General features: G+C 40.8%; 1 protein-coding gene across 1 annotated transcript in view; it reads left to right on the plus strand.

The window, feature by feature from the left end:
* The window catches only part of LOC129164934 (uncharacterized), a 48,399-nt gene that overhangs the window by 9,210 nt on the left and 19,362 nt on the right, over positions 1-19,827 (plus strand). The window contains exons 2-4 of the mRNA XM_054746796.2: positions 6,160-6,252; positions 6,357-6,569; positions 10,125-10,242. Coding sequence (XP_054602771.1) covers positions 6,160-6,252; positions 6,357-6,569; positions 10,125-10,242 — 424 coding nt within the window. The remainder of the gene's footprint in view (positions 1-6,159; positions 6,253-6,356; positions 6,570-10,124; positions 10,243-19,827) is intronic.

The following is a 19,827-nucleotide window of genomic DNA, read 5'->3' on the forward strand; positions in this document are numbered from 1 at the left end:
TTATTATTTTTCTTCCACTCAGCCCACCTTATGTTGCTCGTGATGTTTAATTGCTGAAAAATCGACCCTGCTGCTGATTGTTGCACAGCGTGATGTGATGTTGTTTCTGCACGCATTTATTTCATTTCTTGTGGATTTTTTTTCAAGAGCATTTAAATCTTAAAGGCTGTGGAGTGAGCAAGGACCAATACCGCCTCTGGGCCATGATTAGGCATGGTCACCCCCTTGGATTGCAATTTACAAGAAATCTTTTGTAAGTAGCTCCAAATATTTACAGGAGTTCTTTTTTTTCTTAAAAAATCGGAGTCTAAATTCTTTTATCGACGTATTTGTTCCTTCATAAGCTTCTGCAAAGATTTTGCTCCAGCAGTTGATGACACTCACTAGTGCCACCTGCAGGCTGTGACCTTTAGAGGCACCTCATTAAGTGTTTCTACACTCTAAGAAATGATTCAGGAGGTTAGTTATTAGGACTTAAAAACAAGATATTGTTTCTAGGGGGTGCTATAGCTACCCCTGGATTAGTCATAGCACCCCCAGGTAAATATTAGATTAATCATTTTTTTACAATTTAATTTTAATTTAACGTGTGGATGTGATAATATTTAACATACAAAACAAAAATAATCAGAAAATTATCATATAGATAGTAAAAACTTTAATCAAAACAGGAAATTGATGTTAACCTTTTACCTCATTTTCCACTTGCGAACGAGTGAAAGGTAGAGCTAGTGGTAAAATGGATCGGTTTTTGTTGCCCAAATTTCCACGTGTTCAGTCAGAAACGAATGAATCTTTGGAAATTATCTCAGACCCACAAAAACCTACGGATCTGGATGAAGAGAATCAACCTCAACCGCCGCAGCAGTCAAGGGCTTTGCCACTGGAAATGCTAACACTAACGTTACCTTGCAACACTATAGATGGTTTTCTGTGTGGCTGTATGTGTTTATGATTTCATGGAAAATCAGCGATTGTTTTGCTTTGTGCAGAGCAGTCCCGCATTTTCATTACTTTTCACTCCTCCAGTAGAGCTGCTCAATTAATGGAATTTTAATCACAATTACAATCTGAGTTTTGAACAATCATTAAAAACAAAATGAGCCAGTTACTTGCTCCTCCCTCGTGATTTACTCCGAGTTACATATCGAGCACACCTCCTAGTGACAAATCGAGCGTACCTCCTAGTAACTTTGTCGCTATTTCTAACTTTTCTGATCCTCTTCTTTGACCTTTTTTCTGAAAGTAGCTAGCGAACAACCTAGAAACATTTCTGGTAACCCTTAGCTACTTTATGGAAAGTTGATATTTCCTACTGGTTAGCTCGTTTTCTTCTCTCTTTCTGCAGGTCTAGAAGCAGACTCTTGTTCGTTATTGTTTATTTTTGTGGACCCCCACCCCCCACCCCCCACCCACCCACCCACCCACACACACACACACACACACCTTTTGTATCTTCCTTTCTCTTTCACCTCTGACACCGTGTCTGGTCGGAATTACAAAACATTCAAAAACAATAACAATAAAGTTTTAAGTATCAGGCGTGACATTAAAGCAAGACGCTTTGATGCTCCACCTGAGAGTAAATCTGTAAGGCTTGTTACCAGATCTCAGACATAAATTCTGTTTGCTGTTTGCTTCACAGCCAGACAGGACACACACACACACACAAAAAAAAAAAATATATATATATATATATAAAGAAATGTCGTTTGCAAACAAAACGGGTCTCAGAGACACACACTGTAGACTCCCGAGCCACTAAAAAACGGAAAAAATGTACGCGTGCTGCACACGCGCACACCGATAGAATGATTGCCGTAAAGACATTCGTGTTGCCGCTGACTGGGGTGATCGATCTTGCATCCGTGGCAGATTGTAGGTAAGTGAGCTTTGATCGCCATGTTGACCAAGTGAAGAAGCCGCATCTTCACTCGGTCCAACTTGTCTTCTGAAAACACCCAGTTAGGCAGACATTGAGGCTCCTCACCGGTGCTCTGGATGTCGAGGGTCTGCTGCTGCTGCTGTTGGACACCATCCTGCTCCCGAGCAGGTTGAGGCGAAACCAGTGGCGGGTCAGGGATTGATGTCACTGAAGGATGCGCAGTATCAGGACTCGCAGGAGTCTCGTCGATCCAGGGTCGGAATGGTACGTTAGCAGAGACAGCCTCCGGAACCTCCATGATTGTGGGGAGTCGTGGGAAGTTATCCTCCGGAAAGCATGATGGTGGTGGCGGCGACGTGGGCCGCGGACTGCCGTTGTATCTCGGTGGTGATGAAGCCGCTAGTACCCAGCTCAGTTGCAGGGAAAAGCTGTCCGTGGTCCATAGTTCATCAAGGGTTGACTGAGTTTAGAAACCCATCATGCTGATGCGCTAGATCGTCTGGGATGTAATGGTTTCTACCTGAAACCTCTTTATAACTAGTGCTGGGTGGGGGGCGTGGTTTGATGATGCGACTGTCGCTCCTTCTCCTTCTCCTGAGGCGGGGCTTAGAATTCCAGCTTTTTTTCCAGAATGTCTTTCCAGAAGCGGCTGGTACGAAAAGGTGAAGTGATACGATCCCCCACTTCATCTATTTTCTCACACCAGGCCTCGAAAGGTACAACCTGTAAAAGGCGGTAAATACCGCATTCAACGTGCACATTTTCCAGCACAAAAAAGAGCTCCAATCCTCCTTCAGGACCGAGGCCTTGAAAATCCACTGCCCAACTGCTTCCTCCAGCCCCTCCCATGAAGCGCTGAAAGCTATCACGGCGTTCTGGATTTCATCCAGCAATGGAAGAGCTTGCGGCCTGTTGCGTTTTACAGCCGAACGAGGTCTCTCACGATCATCTTTGTACACCTTGCGTGGAACTGCGAGGTTGAGCACTGCCCAGTCATTGTAGGACAGAACCGCTGAATGTGATAAATATGGCTTGAGAGGTTCGTTCTCAGCCACATCATGGATTAGACACAGCTCCTTAGTGTCATAGCTGAACCGGTACCCAAAACTACCGGTATAGCCGTAAGGTTCCAGCGGCCATATTTGCTCCAAGGACTCTTTACCGCCAAAAGGAGGAAGCTGCACTCTACAGAATGTAGATTTGCGGGAAGCACCACCCCCTGCAGGCAGCTGATGGATCACTATGGATTTTTCACAGAGCAAGATCTGTGATAGTGGCGATGGCGATGGCTGCTTCCCTAATCCTCTTCCTTTACCTCACTCCTCTTCTACTCCTTCCCCCATTTTTTCTCATGCCTCACTGCAAGAACTCAAACTCAAACAGAGAATATTCAATATTTTTCTAGTCAAAATCTCTCAGTACTCTAAACATTGAGACATTACCTAAAAGTAAGTTGTTTTTTACTTGTTTCCAAGTTAGATTCACTTATTTCAAGCTAATGTAACACTTGGATCAAACAGAAAAAAACTGTCAGTGGAACAAGGGTTTGCAACAAAGAAAAAAATCTTATTTCACTGGCAGATTTTTCTTGAAATTTGTGAAATTGCACTTGAAACAAGTCATAAACAAATCTGTTTTATGATAATGTCTTAATCTCCTTTTTAATCTTATTGCATTATACTCTTCTTCTTCCTCCTCTTCTCCATGCTTCTCTAAACCTCTCTCTCTTTTACCTGTCCTCCTCTTCTTCTCTTCCATCTTGTCCTGGCCCCTTCCTCCATTTTCTTCCATTTTACTGTCTCTCCCTTTTCATCTGTCCTCATGCTCCTCTTCTCCTGCGATTTTCTCCTCTTCCTCCTCCTGGAGCAAAAACCTCATTATTGCCTCTTATTAATAGGGGAACTGCAGTTTTTTGCAACTTGGACATTATTTCTAAAATGTAAAATGTTAATTTACTCATCCAGACAACTTTGGTGCTGTCTGAGTTTTTTGAGATACATATAGGTTGTTTTAGTGGCCAGGGCTTTCAGTGGCATCACGATCGCGCACCATCTTAGTTGTAGTTTGAGCAGAACTTTCACTCTGTGCCGTGTGATGGTTGGTTATGGAATTATAGGAAAATGTACAAATGCTGCTCATACAACAACTAAGATGGCGCATGGCCATGACTTCACTGAAAGCGCTGGCTACTGACAGCTAAGCGTCTGCTAGTTGTACTGAACAACTGTAAAACATCCTGGATAATAACATCAATGCTCTGAACTATCAGGTGAGTAGCGCTAGCGATTTATATCAAAACATTAGTAAAATGAAGGCATTTTGTGTCAGATAATGCCTCATTTAGAGGCCATTTGCATTACCTATTACAGGTATCTCATTATATGGAAATTCAATTCAATTCAATTCAAAAATACTTTATTAATCCCAGAGGGAAATTCCCCATACACTTATGGGGAAAATCTCCCGGAGGACTCAGATAGCACCAAAGTTGTCTGGATGAGTAAATGAACGTTTTGCATGCTAGAAATAAGGTCCAGGTTACAAATAACAGCAGCTCCCCTTTAAACAACTTAAATACAGTCATGGAAATGGGGTTAAGTATTTTGAAAAGAACCCTGATTAGAAACCCTTCCTCATATACAGTGGGGCAAAAAAGTATTTAGTCAGCCACCGATTGTGCAAGTTCTCCACTTAAAATGATGACAGAGGTCATTAATTTTCATCATAGGTACACTTCAACTGTGAGAGACAGAATGTGAAAAAAAATCCATGAATTCACATGACAGGATTTTTAAAGAATTTATTTGTAAATCAGGGTGGAAAATAAGTATTTGGTCAATAACAAAAATTCAACTCAATACTTTGTAACATAACCTTTGTTGGCAATAACAGAGGTCAAACGATTACTATAGGTCTTTACCAGGTTTGCACACACAGTAGCTGGTATTTTGGCCCATTCCTCCATGCAGATCTTATCGAGAGCAGTGATGTTTTGGAGCTGTCGCCGAGCAACACGGACTTTCAACTCCCTCCACAGATTTTCTATGGGGTTGAGGTCTGGAGACTGGCTAGGCCACTCCAGGACTTTCAAATGCTTCTTACGGAGCTACTCCTTTGTTGCCCGGGCGGTGTGTTTGGGATCATTGTCGTGTTGGAAGACCCAGCCACGTTTCATCTTCAAAGCTCTCACAGATGGAAGAAGGTTTTGGCTCAAAATCTCGCGATACATGGCCCCATTCATTCTGTCCTTAACACGGATCAGTCGTCCTGTCCCCTTAGCAGAAAAACAGCCCCAAAGCATGATGTTCCCACCCCCATGCTTCACAGTAGGTATGGTGTTCTTGGGATGCAACTCAGTATTCTTCTTCCTCCAAACACGACGAGTTGAGTTTATACCAAAAAGTTCTACTTTGGTTTCATCTGACCACATGACATTCTCCCAATCCTCTGCTGTATCATCCATGTGCTCTCTGGCAAACTTCAAACGGACCTGGACATGCACTGGCTTCAGCAGCGGAACACTGCAGGATTTGATTCCCTGCCGTTGTAGTGTGTTACTGATGGTGACCTTTGTTACTGTGGTCCCAGCTCTCTGCAGGTCATTCACCAGGTCCCCCCGTGTGGTTCTGGGATTCTTGCTCGCCGTTCTCATGATCATTTTGACCCCATGGCATGAGATCTTGCGTGGAGCCCCAGATCGAGGGAGATTATCAGTGGTCTTGTATGTCTTCCATTTTCTGATAATTGCTCCCACGGTTGATTTTTTCACACCAAGCTGCTTGCCTATTGTAGATTCACTCTTCCCAGTCTGGTGCAGGTCTACAATTCTTTTCCTGGTGTCCTTCGAAAGCTCTTTGGTCTTGGCCATAGTGGAGTTTGGAGTCTGACTGTTTGAGGCTGTGGACAGGCGTCTTTTATACAGATAATGAGTTCAAACAGGTGCCATTAATACAGGTAACAAGTGGATCGAGCACAGAAAAGCTTCTTAAAGAAGACGTTACAGGTTTGTGAGAGCCAGAGATTTTCCTTGTTTGAAGTGACCAAATACTTATTTTCCACCCTGATTCACAAATAAATTCTTTTAAAATCCTGCCATGTGAATTCATTAATTTTTTTTTCACATTCTGTCTCTCACAGTTGAAGTGTACCTATGATGAAAATTACTGACCTCTGTCATCATTTTAAGTGGGAGAACTTGCACAATCGGTGGCTGACTAAATACTTTTTTGCCCCACTGTAGGAATACGTTAATATTTTTGTCATCTTATTCACAGGATGATTCTGTGGAAATGAGGAGAGAGGTTTCAATCCATGGATTGGTGGTGTACCTCAGAGAAAAGGAGGAGAAGCTCTTTAAAGAGCAGTCGGTAGGTAAATCTGACACCGAAAAGCTATACTTTTGTTAAGTCTTGTTTTTAACTGTTTTTTTGTGTTTTTGATTCTGATCTTAATTCTGACCTACTTATGCAAGGTTGATCGGGATCTCACCAACGAAGTGTTGAAAATCATTGTAACCAGAGGTGCCTCATCTGATCCAGCCAGCGCTCAGATTGGAACGGTGGGAACAGAAGTCCTGGAAGAAGTAGACGTACCCAGAGCCTGTGCCTTGCTAATGGGACTGATCTACTCACTCAATCTCAGCTACCCAAAGGAACTAAAAAACACCTTTGAAGTGTTTCAAAAGGTATTTCTTGAGCTGGATAGCCTGAAAGCAAGCCCGAAAGTAATGTCTCTGAAAATTAAACTGCTGTTCTAAAATATCTGAAGATTGTCTACTATTTGAGCAGGAAATGTCATTTGTTAATACACTGTGTTTAAATGTTTTTAAGGTTTACTTAAAGTACACTAAGTTTACACCTATAATGGACTCTGGGACGTAATTTTGGGGGACGGGACGGGTGGGACATGTCCCCCCCACTTTTTCAAAAGGCAGTTTTGGTCCCCTGCACTTTTTTCCGTCCAAAAACAATATTACGCTCCATTAAATGGATTTGGTTGAGCACTAGGACCGAAACGGAAACCGGTTTCCTATTAGACCCGCCCAAAAGCTAATCTATTGGCTCTGCTGATACTTGCTAACGTATTATTGGCTGTTGCTGCTGTCACTCAAGTTGTAAACAGAACGTGCTCACGTTGTTTTGCTAGTTTGGAGCCGCTAGGGAACACCGGTACTGAGTCACATCGTCAACTAGACGCTGTGTAATATCAGAGCTCAGCTCAGCTTCCATTACATAACATTTGAATAAGTGTTCATTTGTGAGTCTTTGATAGTTAGGCACAGCCAGGAGGCAGCATGTCAAGAAAACGAAAAGTGGATATAAGAGACTTCTTTCAAAGTCAAAACTTAAGTTGGAACATGTGACAGACCTGCATTAAGCTCAGACTCACCTCCTCCTTCACAAACATACTCAAAACTAACTTTTACAAACTCATCTCCTCCACATAACTGACTCCTCAGACACAATTTATTCGTATTATTATAATTATTTTTTTATTATTATTACTATTATCATCATAATTATTATTACTAGTAGTAGTAGTAGTAGAAGTGTAACTTCAAAACTTTTATCATTTAACTTTATTGTAAACTTATCTATTGCAATGTATATGTTCACATTAAAAAGCTCTGAAAAATGAACAGTATCATCATTGTCAACAGATTTTTTTAAGCTTAATGTCAAAGATGTACACTTTTCATTAGATTTATCTTATTTTTTCCATTTATTTTTTGTGTGTTGAAATGCAACAACTGTTTAAACACTTTTAAGGGAAAAAACATTTAATATGTTTTTATACACTCAAATGTTAGGGTGATAATCATGTGTAAAACATTAGTTCAGCATGTCCTCTAACACAGCAAATGAACAAACGGCCAGATCTCAGGAGGGACCGTTTATGTATAAATAATTTTTATACTTTTGACTAGGCCTGGGAATGTAACAAATTTTGCTGGACGATATTTTGTCCAACAAATTGTTGATGATAAACGATATCATTGTCAACATTATCTAGACCAAAATAACCACTAATATAATGTTAATATATCATAATAATGCAAGTACACCCTTTAAAATGCAACAAATAAACCTTCATTTAACATTGAAATGTCCAGAACCAGAACTACTAAATGAATAAAAATAACAAACAAAAATTAAATAAAAAAGGAATCTCACTCCCTGTTAGAAAATGTTGCACCAAAAACAATAAAAAAGACCCAAAACAATAAATACAATGGCCTATCCATTGTCAACAGCCAAAACTGCACTTCAATAATGATAATAAATAAAAATAATAATAGAGTTGTACATTTTTTAACTTTGATATATATATATGTATATATATATATATATATATATATATATATATATATATATATATATATATATATATATATATATATATATATATATTGAGGATGGAAAAATTATTGAGATGAGCACGTGACGTAAAAAAGGGGTCTTTACATAACACCCCCCACCCCAAATCCGCACAAGCCTGCTGTGTCCCCCCCACTTCTGAAATCAAAATTTCGTCCCTGAATGGACTTGAAGTTTAGTAAAAGTTAATATCTCAGGTTATGTCAGAAGGAAACTGCTGTACTAAAAACGAGAAGAGTTAAGCTGTCCAATTATTCAGCAGGAAATGTTGTGTGTACATATTCACTTTGCAAGTTTTGCTCTTTACACTTTGTTCTGTACAGTTACAGCACATTTAATAGAAGGCAGTGAATGAAAAGGTGAGACGAGTAAGAATATAAACATGGAAGGTGGGCTGGAGAAGAAGAAAGGGCTAACAGAAATATTAGAAGCACACAGAAACACACATTTTAAAATGTTCCGGATCATCACGCTGTTTACACTTCAAATTTATTCCAGTAGTACAAAAGTACATTACAGTGTAAGTTAAGTAAGTATATTTTTCACTAGTTGATTGAGTGATGCTGATGAGATAGTTTCTGTACTGTGCTGTCATTTTGCACTGACACTGGATATTTTAGACTGGGCTTTAGCAATGATCGCATCTGCAACTATGTCCTTCTTCCAATATTAGTGCTTGATTGCAAAAAAATTGTTATTAATACAAAAGTTTAAATAAACACTTTTTTGACTGTAAAACTGGAGTTGTCATGTCCAAGTCATTCTGACTTAAATGAAATATGTTGCTAATATCACTTGTAAGTCACTTTGGACAAAAGCGTCTGCTAAATACATAAACATAAACATAAACATAAACATAATACTCAATGAAATTGTTGTAACAATTTGCACTGACATTTTTAAGCACAGGGAAAGTTTAAAAATGAGTTATAGCAACAAAAATAGTCATTTGAGCAATTTTAACACTAAAATTTTGATATAAAAATTGAGTTGGTTCAACTAAATTTAGGTTCTAAAAGACAAAACAAATCATGTTGGTTGAACTGAACTAATTGAGTTAGTCCAGCTAAAAAAGTTTCATGGAAATTACTCAATAATGGCTTAGTTGGAATTACTTAAGAAGTTAAATGCAAATTGTTACAACAATTTTTTAAGTTTAGCCAGTGTTGTTTTCTTTAGAGTGTACACTGCAAAAACTGATCTTCAAGAAAGTTAAAGAGCCTTGTTTTAGACATTTTATCTTATTTTTAATTGAAAAAGAAACAAAATCTTATCTGCAATAAAAGCACTACAAGAAATAATTAAAAAATGCTTCAATTTAATAAAATTTTATTGTTTTTTGTAAAAACACTTAACTAGAATTCTCTAAACTAACAAACAATCCAACCCCATTGGCAGACTTTTCAACTTGAATAAAGAAAAAATGATAATATTGAAGAATACTAACTTCAGTTCAAGTAGGGCTATTTTTGCTGGACATTTGTTGTCTCTTTAGAGTAAAAAAAGACAATATATCTAAAAGCAAACTTTCTTGAAAACAATTTTCTTCTGTATACAAGATCTCATCGAGTGGTTTAATGAAAAGTGTTTTAAAGCTTAAAAAAATTATTTAAATCTAATAAACAGTAAAGAAGATAAGATATGTGGTGGACAGCTCTCTCTGGTATGATAATATTAGTAAGTGATGCTTTAAATTTTGTGTGTGTTTTCTTTAAATATGAGTTTTGCATCTCACACTTCCTAGCGAGGGTCTATAATGTGTAATTTTGGAGAGATGGAAGCTGTGCAGGGGAGAAAAGCGTGGTGATGGTTGGATGTTTCCTAATCAGAGTCACTGTCGTTTTGTTGTCACCTGTTTCCAGACAGACAAAGTGGTATTTCCTGACTGTTCCCATCCCCGTCTGAGTTATATGACACCCCCCTCCCCCAAAATACGGCTGGGAGGGGCCCAGGGAAACGAGGCACCGCAGCCTTATCCCGGTAAGGAGATGGCTTCTTATCTAATCAGGCTAGGAAGTTTATTTTATGGAGCAAATCTGGATAGAACGGATAAAGAAATGACACATCCCTTGCGGACACAAAGGGAGAAGGAGATTAGTCCTCCAGCAGCATATATGGCTTTGGTTCAACCTGACAGGCAGCGGATTGAAAGGTCATGAAATAATAATCCCTCTATTCTTCTGCTCTAATCCTACCAGGGTGTGTTTCACCACGGGAACGTATAGGCAGAGGGTATGTGCTGCAGGCTGGATGTTCGCTGTATTTAGATAGGCATCCAACACTGATTTAATTAATTAGACTAATTATGACTGAAGAGGTTTTTTTTTTATTACATGATGAATGTCAGTGTCAGCGCGTCGTTCTCTGATCTTAGGCTGTTTGTTGTTCGTGTTTCTAAAAAAGCTGGAGGTTATTTTCTGTGCATTTGCTCCCCCTTTATCATCAGGTTGAAGGGATGTTGGGAGGGGGGGCGGGTCACACAGTCATCAGGTGGAATGATAAAGTTTGTGATGTAGGGGTGTGATGTAAGAGGACATTTGTTGAAACAGTCTGAAAAATAAAAAAAGAAAGAGACATTCAGCATAATTACTCGATTAATACATCTTTTTTTCCCATTAACAAGCTATGGAGCAAGAAAGGGAAGTGAAAGTGGGTGAAAAATATGTTTTATTCATTTTTATTTTTTTCAGAAGCCGGGAAGGAGACAAACGAAGGAGGCGGGAGGGGTAGAAGGGAGGGAGCACATCAGGCTAAAAGATCTGCAGCGGCTGTATATTTCCCAATGCCTAGTTAAGGCTGCAAGGCAGGGGTCAGGAAACTTAATTATAGCGTAAGTGGATAGAAACTGCAGAATGATAAAGAGAAACATGCAGACAGATTGGAATGGCAAGGACAGGTTTAATACTATCTTCTCTCGTCTGCTTCCCTCCCACAATACAAGCCAGACCTGCAATCACACAAGGAAACATCCCATACACCCCGCCTGACAATACCACTAATGCATATCAAAATTACATACTCCACAACTGCAGGGCTTTCCTCTTTTTTTCAGTTTTTTTGCATGGCTACTATTACTTTCCAATTTTGGGGAGTTCAAGAAAAAACATCTCCATCATCCTCTCTCTCTCTCTCTCTCTCTCTCTCTCTCTCTCTCTCTCTTTCTCTGTGTGTGTGTGTGCATGCGTTTGTGTGTGTGTGTGTGTGCGTGTGCGTGTGTGTGTGCGCATGCTTGTCAGAGCTTCAGATAAGCTTCCACCTGTGGTTGAACAGGTTATTAAACCATATCTGCACATATGGACCAGCGGAATAAACATTCTGGCTTAAAAAATTAGCTCCCCTATTAATTCTTTATCCTCCCTATATTTATTTGTTTTTATTTAATATCTCAAAGTCCATTTTGCTTAAGGAAACCACAAGTGTGTGTTTGTTAATTCCTCAAATCATCAGAGGCCAACGCACACCTTGCATCGTGGAAGCGCTGCAATCTATTTACACTGCACGACATTTGCATATCTGCTGCTCATGAAGCAAGGCTTTAATTTCCTCTTGCTGGAGATAAACATCACCTTGTTGGAGCAGATGGGCAGAGGCGGGATGGGGTCAATGAAGAAGAAGCAGGACAATGGCACCAGTTCAGACGCTGAATGGGTAAAAGTAATAAAATCGCACAATTTCCATATGGTGTCTTTTTTCCCTCTGAAGAATTAGGATCAAATGTGATCCAGGAAGATGCGTTGAAATTCTTGGAGGCAAAGTTTGGTTTGCTCGGTCTGGTTTGTCACCGTTTTCCAGATCTGCTTGATTGTTCTACACTACTGGAGAAAATCCATCCCATTTCAGGTATTTTATAGCCAGTTCGCCTTCTAATGTCATCTTCTCAGTCGATATTTGATTGGAAACAGTTAAATATCTGTCTCAAATTTTAATCTTTATCTTTCAAGAAGCCCAGCACCGCAATTGGAAAGTCTGCTCAGCATCTTTCTTATGCAAACAATGGAAATGATTAATTAGCTTAAAATGGACAGAATTTAATCAGTGTCTGAGCAGGAGTCCAGTCCACTTGTGCAGTAAGGAGACGGCCTGTTTGCCCTCCTAAACAAAGTTAACTTTTCTTGACTTTAGTTTAACTTACGTGCATCACAGGAAGTCACAAATCTCTCTGAACACTTTGGCATTAGTAGAGAGACCAGGAGCAGTGAGAAGCTCCTGTGTGACGATCAGCACTTGCAGGAGTTATGTAAACCTCTTGTTAGCTGGACGAAAAGAAAATGAAAGTGCTTCTAACAAATTATGTTATTTAAAGCAGAAAAAAGCACTCCAGTCATTTATGAGATCCCCTTTTCACATATTTATTAATTCATCACACTAACCTACAGACATTTGCATCTCGTGTTATGGATCTTACCAACAACGTGGACCAATTTCAATTAAAACCTCACCACACACGTGGAAACCCTTTATCCTCACAAGCACGTCTTGTTTTCAAAGACTGCACTCAGTCGGAGGAGCCGAGAGGAGTGAGGAAAAGGCAAGAAATCTGCATCAGAGTGTTAATTTAATCAGACTTCAGTAACACGTCGTCTTCTCGTGGTTTCTCTGCTAGCTTGAAGAGAAGATGAAGGGAGCTTTCAGCCTCTTAGAAGACGGGGGGGGGGGGGGGGGGGGGTCAAGAATGGAGAGATTAAGGAAGAGAGAGAGAGTGTGACTGAAAAGAGGACTGCGGATTATGTCATCTACAATTGATGTGCTCTCTTAATGTACCTTTAAACATGTGCCACCGGGGGCTGCTTTTATAATGTCTTTTCAAACACGGGAGGAAGGGAGGGAGCCGTGGGGGGGAGTTGAGGTATTAACCCAGAAATACTTTGCGACGGATGTGTGGCTCATGTATTGAGAGTAGTTATCAGGGTTTATGTCACTTTGATATGTATACATGTGGAGAGATCGTCTTTTTCAAAGGAAGTCCGTTCCTGCTCTCCTTTCCATACGCCGCCATGCATTGTGCAGATCTCCATATCAAAAAGAGATCCTTTATCGAGCGATCACGATGACAGAACGTGTCTTTATTCTGCGTCTTCTGCTCAAATGAAAATGTTTCTGCAAACCATTCCAAGTTGGACCACGAGCAAAGGATTTAATAAATTGTTTCCCCCCCGCCCGCCGAGGGAACCGTCTATCAAATTGCTGCTTGTCTCAACGGCAGAGTGAGTGTGTGGAAGATCTACAGATCTTATCCATGAGACTGTTATGAGGTTAAGTGTACTTAGGTGTGTGTGTGTGTGCGTGCACACACTCATCTGTGAGTGTCTGTAGACTGTGCAACCATTCGATTAAATCCACAGCTATCACTAACCGGATTAGCTGAGTGGACAGCAGAAGTCTATCATTGCTTATTGATTTCCACTGATTCCCATCAGCCCATCAAGGCAGGACATTCTGTGAGCGGCCCCAGTGGGAGTCACCACCGTGGGCCGGGGTTAACCTATCCGAGAGGCTTCAAAGCAGGTGCCCATCTTTCTGTGTCAGGAAAAGTCGAATAAGTCAAAGCTATCTGGGGCAACAGATGCTTGTGTTTCCCCCCCCCCCCCCCCCCCCCCCCCCCCGTGTAAAAAATATTTAGCGACTCCATCGCAGGTGGAGGACTTGGGGATCAATCAGATCAATGGATCACTAATAAGTACTGTTGAGTAACAGCAGGTGAATGTATCAGGACACTTTGGAGATCACGGTTACAGTTTCATTCTTGTGGCCGATCGAGTTTGACATGTTCTATGATTTCTGAGTTTTGACAGTAAGAATATAACTGCACTGGGGTTTTTGGTGGATTTATTGTAATTGCAAACCAAATACAAGTGTTCTCTTCCCAATTTATTAACAAGGTGTCTGGATTATGTCTCAACTTGGCAATCACTCCCAAGATTCTCTCAAGCTTCTTGCAATTTCAGACTCACAAAAACTAAATAGAGAATCAGTTGAGAAGCGTTCAAGATGGTTTCCAGACACCAATCACATCTCTGAATGTTCACAACCTGCAGACCTTACACAAAAAAATTGAGAACACTCTTAAACTTTGCATAAAATAATGGCACCAGTGTCTGCATACCTTACTGCTTACATTCGTCCCCTTATGTTCCAAACTGTTTGTTTTAGCATTGAAAGACACGTTTTAATGTGATCAATCAGCTGATTTTTTGTAAATAAACAAGACATCTACTGATTCTTTCCAGTGTGCTTGACAAAAATAAGCAGGAATCCAACAAACGTGTTTCATGCAGAAGCATTCGTGTGACAAACTGGATCTGACAGTTGACCATTTACATGCAAAAGAATGAGAACAGCACACAAAAGACATAGAAATAAAACACAAACACCATATGACTTCTTTAATGCTGCGTCTTGTCTGTGCTGTTGAATGTCTCTATTTTTATGAACAACATGCATCGATTGACGTTCTGTTCTTTGTGACATAATTGCATTGAGGTGCTTAATAAGTGCTTGTGTCTCTGCTGAGGAGGCGTAGTTTGCTCCCATCATGTGAAAGAAGGCCAAATATCTTGGAGTTCAAATGATTCACAAGAACAGACAGACCTCTGTGAGAATGCAGCTTCTTCTTTATCATCCCTCTCCATGAATATGAATATAACCCAAAAGAACTAGACAGCAGAACATTATGATCGACTTGTAGATTAGATATAATTTTGAGAACTTTGAGACTAACTACTTGATGGTAAATAGATCCTTTCTGGGCCCCTCCCTTCAGGTTCATCAGGCACAGCTGGTTGGGTGGAGGTCTCAGAACCAACCCAGGACCAAGAGAAGGATGTTATTTTGTTCTTCTCTCAGAACAGCTGATTTTCTCCTAGAAAGAACAAAATGAGATCAAAATATTTTCTCTTATTGCTGTACAGATTGACAATGAATAGTATGATTGACCGTGATGATGGATGGATGGATGGATGGATGGATGGATGGATGGATGGATGGACTGATGGATAGATGGATGGATGGATGGATAAAGGATGGATGAATGGATGAAGGATGGATGAATGGATGAATGGATGAATGAAGGATGGGTGAATGGATACATGGATTGACGGATAGATGGATGAAGGATGGATGAATGGATAAAAGGAAAGATGGATGAATGGATGGATATATGGATGATAGACGGATGAATGGATGGATGAAGGATGGATGGATGATTGGATGAATGAAGGATGGGTGAATGGATACATGGATAGATGGATAGATGGATGGAGGATGGATGAATGGATACATAGATGGATGGATGGATGGATGGATGGATGGATGGATGAAGGATGGATGAATGGATAAATGGAAAGATAGATGAATGGATTGATAGATGGATGATAGACGGATGAATGGATAGATGGATGTATGGATGGATGGTAAATTAGATGGATGGATGGATGGATGGATGGATAATTAGATGGATGGATGGATGGTAAATTAGATGGATGGATAGATGGATGGGTGTACGAATAGATGAAGGTAGGATGGATCGATAGGATGGATGATTATTGATAGATGAAAGATGGATGGATGGATATATGAATGGATGTACAGATAGATGAAGGATGGATGGACGAATAATTATTGGATGAATTTGTCATCACTGAAATAAAAGTTCAAATATTAAATAATTAAATTAGCACTTTTCAGGTTTTCTGATGACCAGAATCTGTAAAAAGTTTCTAAATAAATATCCATTCTAATTTTTCTAATTATAGTTTTAGTTTATCAATATTTTAGATTATTTTAAGCAGGCCAAACCAAAAAGGGGAGCCATTAATCTTTTTTCATGAGCTCATGTGACATTTTTAAATGTCTCAGTACAAAACAAATCAAACATTCAGCCCAATCTTATCATGTCACCAGTGTTCTGTCAGGTTTTAGTGCTCCTGTCGCAGCAGCACCAGAAACGTGACACTAGACCCTAAATCTCCATTTTTGGAGATGCCTTGCAAAAAAATAGCTCAATGTAAGCAACTACTCGACCAGATAACCAGCCCTGAGAGCAGAGGAGACAGGCATGGCTGGACAAAACTTTTAAAACACCCGTCATCTTTCTGATGGTGTGATTATAAAACTGACCCCATTCTGACCTCTGAGCTTCTGAGCTGTATTCTTTCTTTTACTACCTGAAAATCCTTCTCATTCTCTACAGCTGCAAGGCCAAACTCAGCAACATTGAGCTAAAGAGATGAAATACACTTAAAAAAATTGTTCTGAGATAATAAAAGAAATACATTCCAAACTGAAAACTGGTGTTAAAAACAGTGTCATGACAAAGAGTCTGCAATGCTAATAAACCTGCACTAAAAAATCTCAGTGTGCCAGAATTGTTGTTACAGACATAAAGCATATAATATGTATTTTCACAGAAATACTAAAAATCCACATGGATTTCAATGTAAAAACCTTCAATGATAAAAGAACCAGATTTTTTATTGATAAAACGAGAACTCAGCTTTATTTCTTTTTAATTTGTCTGTTTTTTTTGTCAGAGAACAAGAACTAATAATAAAATGCGGATGAAAAACAAAATATCTTCAAAACTCAAGTTCAGTTATCTTCAGCAGACTCCTCCAGGACTCCAGGATGTTTTAAGGATCTTATAAGGTTCAGTTTAAATCCAACATTCTTTTAAAATGTAGAAAGAAGGCAAACAATTGAACTGATTTGTACATCCTAGAAGTTAAATGTGTTACAAAGGACTTTTAAACTCTTTGTATCTGTCAGGGATATTTGATTCAGTATATTTGCAATAAAAATGGTGCTAATTGAAATAAAAGTGGGTTATTTATACCAGATTCTTGCCTTGCAGGCACTGAATTGGTTATAGATTTGATCGCTAGTGAGTCAACAGCTTTGAAATAGCTACTAATTCTTATATCTAAGGCTAACACTAGTTTATGCGCATAAAACAGAACTCCAGTACATACATTTTAAACAGAAAATTAACTGAATTTTCATTTCTAAAAAACTCTCTACCAGCAAGCTTGAGCAGCAAAGGCCATTAATAGAATCTTTTTAGATAGAAAATGAATAATCCGAATAGTTTTTCTTATAGAAAAGAGATTAAAGCAGATTTTTACTCACTTGACTGTTTGTCCAGAAGATTTTAGACATTAAATCTCTTTTATAAATAGCATCAGTTTCCCCCGTGAACTGGTTTTCTTCCTTTAAGACAGCAGATAAAAATAAGATTCACCACATGGAAAGAGGCTGCAGTGCATTTCCACAAGTGTGAGAGAGATACCAACAAGATAATAATCGAGGAGACGCTGACAGCGGTTCACCCTCAATGGTTCAGATGTCAAAGGCTAAAAGAGGCTCCCAGAAATTAATAACAGCGTTTGTGAAAAGGGTGAAGAAGACGTGCACGGGGAGGCTTTAAACTACCTCTGGATGCAACTGTGACAGGAGCAGAAGAATTAGACCAATTAAAAGTGGTAATTGCTTTGCTAATTTCTCTTATTAATTTCTCAGAGTGTGTGAAAGAGTTGTTGGGCACAGTAAGAGACAGGTTAACCCTTTGTTGCTTTACTGATGTCTAAACGCCTCTAATGGCCCCTCTCAGCTCTCCTACTTATTCTCTCCACATCTGATTTCTCTTATGGAAAATTCTGTTATTTTTTTCTCATCAAAACCACAACATAGCTTTTTCCCCTGTTTGCATTTAGTTGGGAATTATTCAGATGATAAGCTGATTTTTCACCACGATGACAAAATGCAATCTAACAGGATTCTCCAGGGAAGTGATTGGGTGCAATTTTCCACTTTATTTAAAACAGGATAGAGATTTTCTCAAAACTGTAAAACAGGCTCAGCAAAAACAGTAATCCAACAAAATTGCCCCATTTTTAAACATTTTCGAGTGGCGATAATGATATGACAACTGTAACCTTAGTGTCAACGGCGTTAATTAGGGTTAAAAAATCTTATTATCAATAGTGTCTGCTCTACAATATGCACACTACTTTGTGATTTTAGTTCTTAAAACTGTGTCTAGATTAACAATAATAACAATAATCTACCTATCTACCTGTCCATCCTTCTGTGTTTTTATTTATTAGAACTGAAGGTAAATGGCCTGTATTTGTATAGCACCTTCTTAGGGTTCTACAACCCCCCATTCACACACACATTCACACACGGGTGGGGATGAGCTACAATGTAGCTACAGCTGCCTTGGAGCGCACTGACAGAGGCGAGGCCTACCGTACACAGGCGCCACCGGTCCCTCCGACCACCACCAGCAGGCAAGGTGGGTTAAGTGTCTTGCTCAAAGTAGCATTCTCTGGTCGGAGCCAGGATCAAACCTGCAACCTGCTGATTACTGGACAACCTGCTCCACCTCCTCAGCTTTAGCTTTAGAGACAGTAATTGTCAGGGTAGATTGGCTGAGCTGATGCGTAGCGGAGATTGCTTGTAGCGTGGCTGTGTGATCCAGACGCGGAGTGGCTGGCATTGGGTTGAACAGAGCACGCGGCTTTAATCTGGGAACGGCGACGCAGTGCTCGGAAAGAGTCGAGACTGAGCGGCAGTTCCGGATAAACAAGGAAGCTGACTTACTGGTGGTAGGCAGCAAGAAAAGATCTCTTTCCTGGTTTGAGGGCTGGTGAGCCTGAGAACTCGGTTCGATGTCTGGCATGAACGATGACTGAGTGATAACTCAGCGGTGGCACTTCCGTAAATAGAGTCAGCGTGATGACATTGTCGAGCAGCGTCAGTGAAGGGATGCTGGGTAGTGTAGTGCTCTGCCAGTTAAGTCCGTAGGGGGTGATCAGGAGGAGGAGTTTGTGACAGGACCCACCCCCCCACCCCACCCCCACGAGGGACGGCCCCAGAAGTCCCAGGGCGGCGGGCCCAGAAATCAGTCAACAGGGCCGGGTCCAGAAACAAGCGAGTGGGTTCCCAAGAGCGCTCTTCCGGACCGTAACCCGCCCAGTCCACCAGGTACTGCAAACCATGTCCTCGGCGGCGGGCATCCAGAATCCTGCCGGACAGTGTACACATGATCCTCATCAACCCAGGAGGCACCCGGGCCAGAGGAGGGTGGAGAGGAAAGGAGACCACCGGCTTGAGCTGGGAGACATGGAAGACCGGGTGAATCCTGAGAGTGGCCGGAAGGCGCAGCCAGTAAGTGACCGGATTGATGACCCTATGGACTGCCCCAGGAAGCGGGGGGCGGGCTTTCCGACATCTTCAGATTAGTGGAGGAGAGTCACACCTGGTCACCAGGCTGGAAGATGGGGCCTGGCCGGTGGCAGCGGCGATGTTGACGGGAGTACTCTGTGTTGGTCCGGGTGTTGGCCGCACGGGCCCGGATCCAGGCGAGACGACAGCGGCGGACCAGAGTCTGAGCAGCAGAGACTTCCACCTCAGGGACCTGGTGGCCGAACAGAGGGGGCTGGTACCCATAACACGTCTCAAAGGGAGAAAGACCCGTGGCAAAGGAGGTATGGAGGTTGTGGGACAGTTCCGCCCACAGGAGGTAGCAGGGCCAGGTGGATGATTGGGACGAGGTGAAGCAGCTAA

This window comes from Nothobranchius furzeri, chromosome 14 (genome assembly GCF_043380555.1).
Source record: "Nothobranchius furzeri strain GRZ-AD chromosome 14, NfurGRZ-RIMD1, whole genome shotgun sequence".
In the NCBI taxonomy this organism is placed as follows: domain Eukaryota; kingdom Metazoa; phylum Chordata; class Actinopteri; order Cyprinodontiformes; family Nothobranchiidae; genus Nothobranchius; species Nothobranchius furzeri.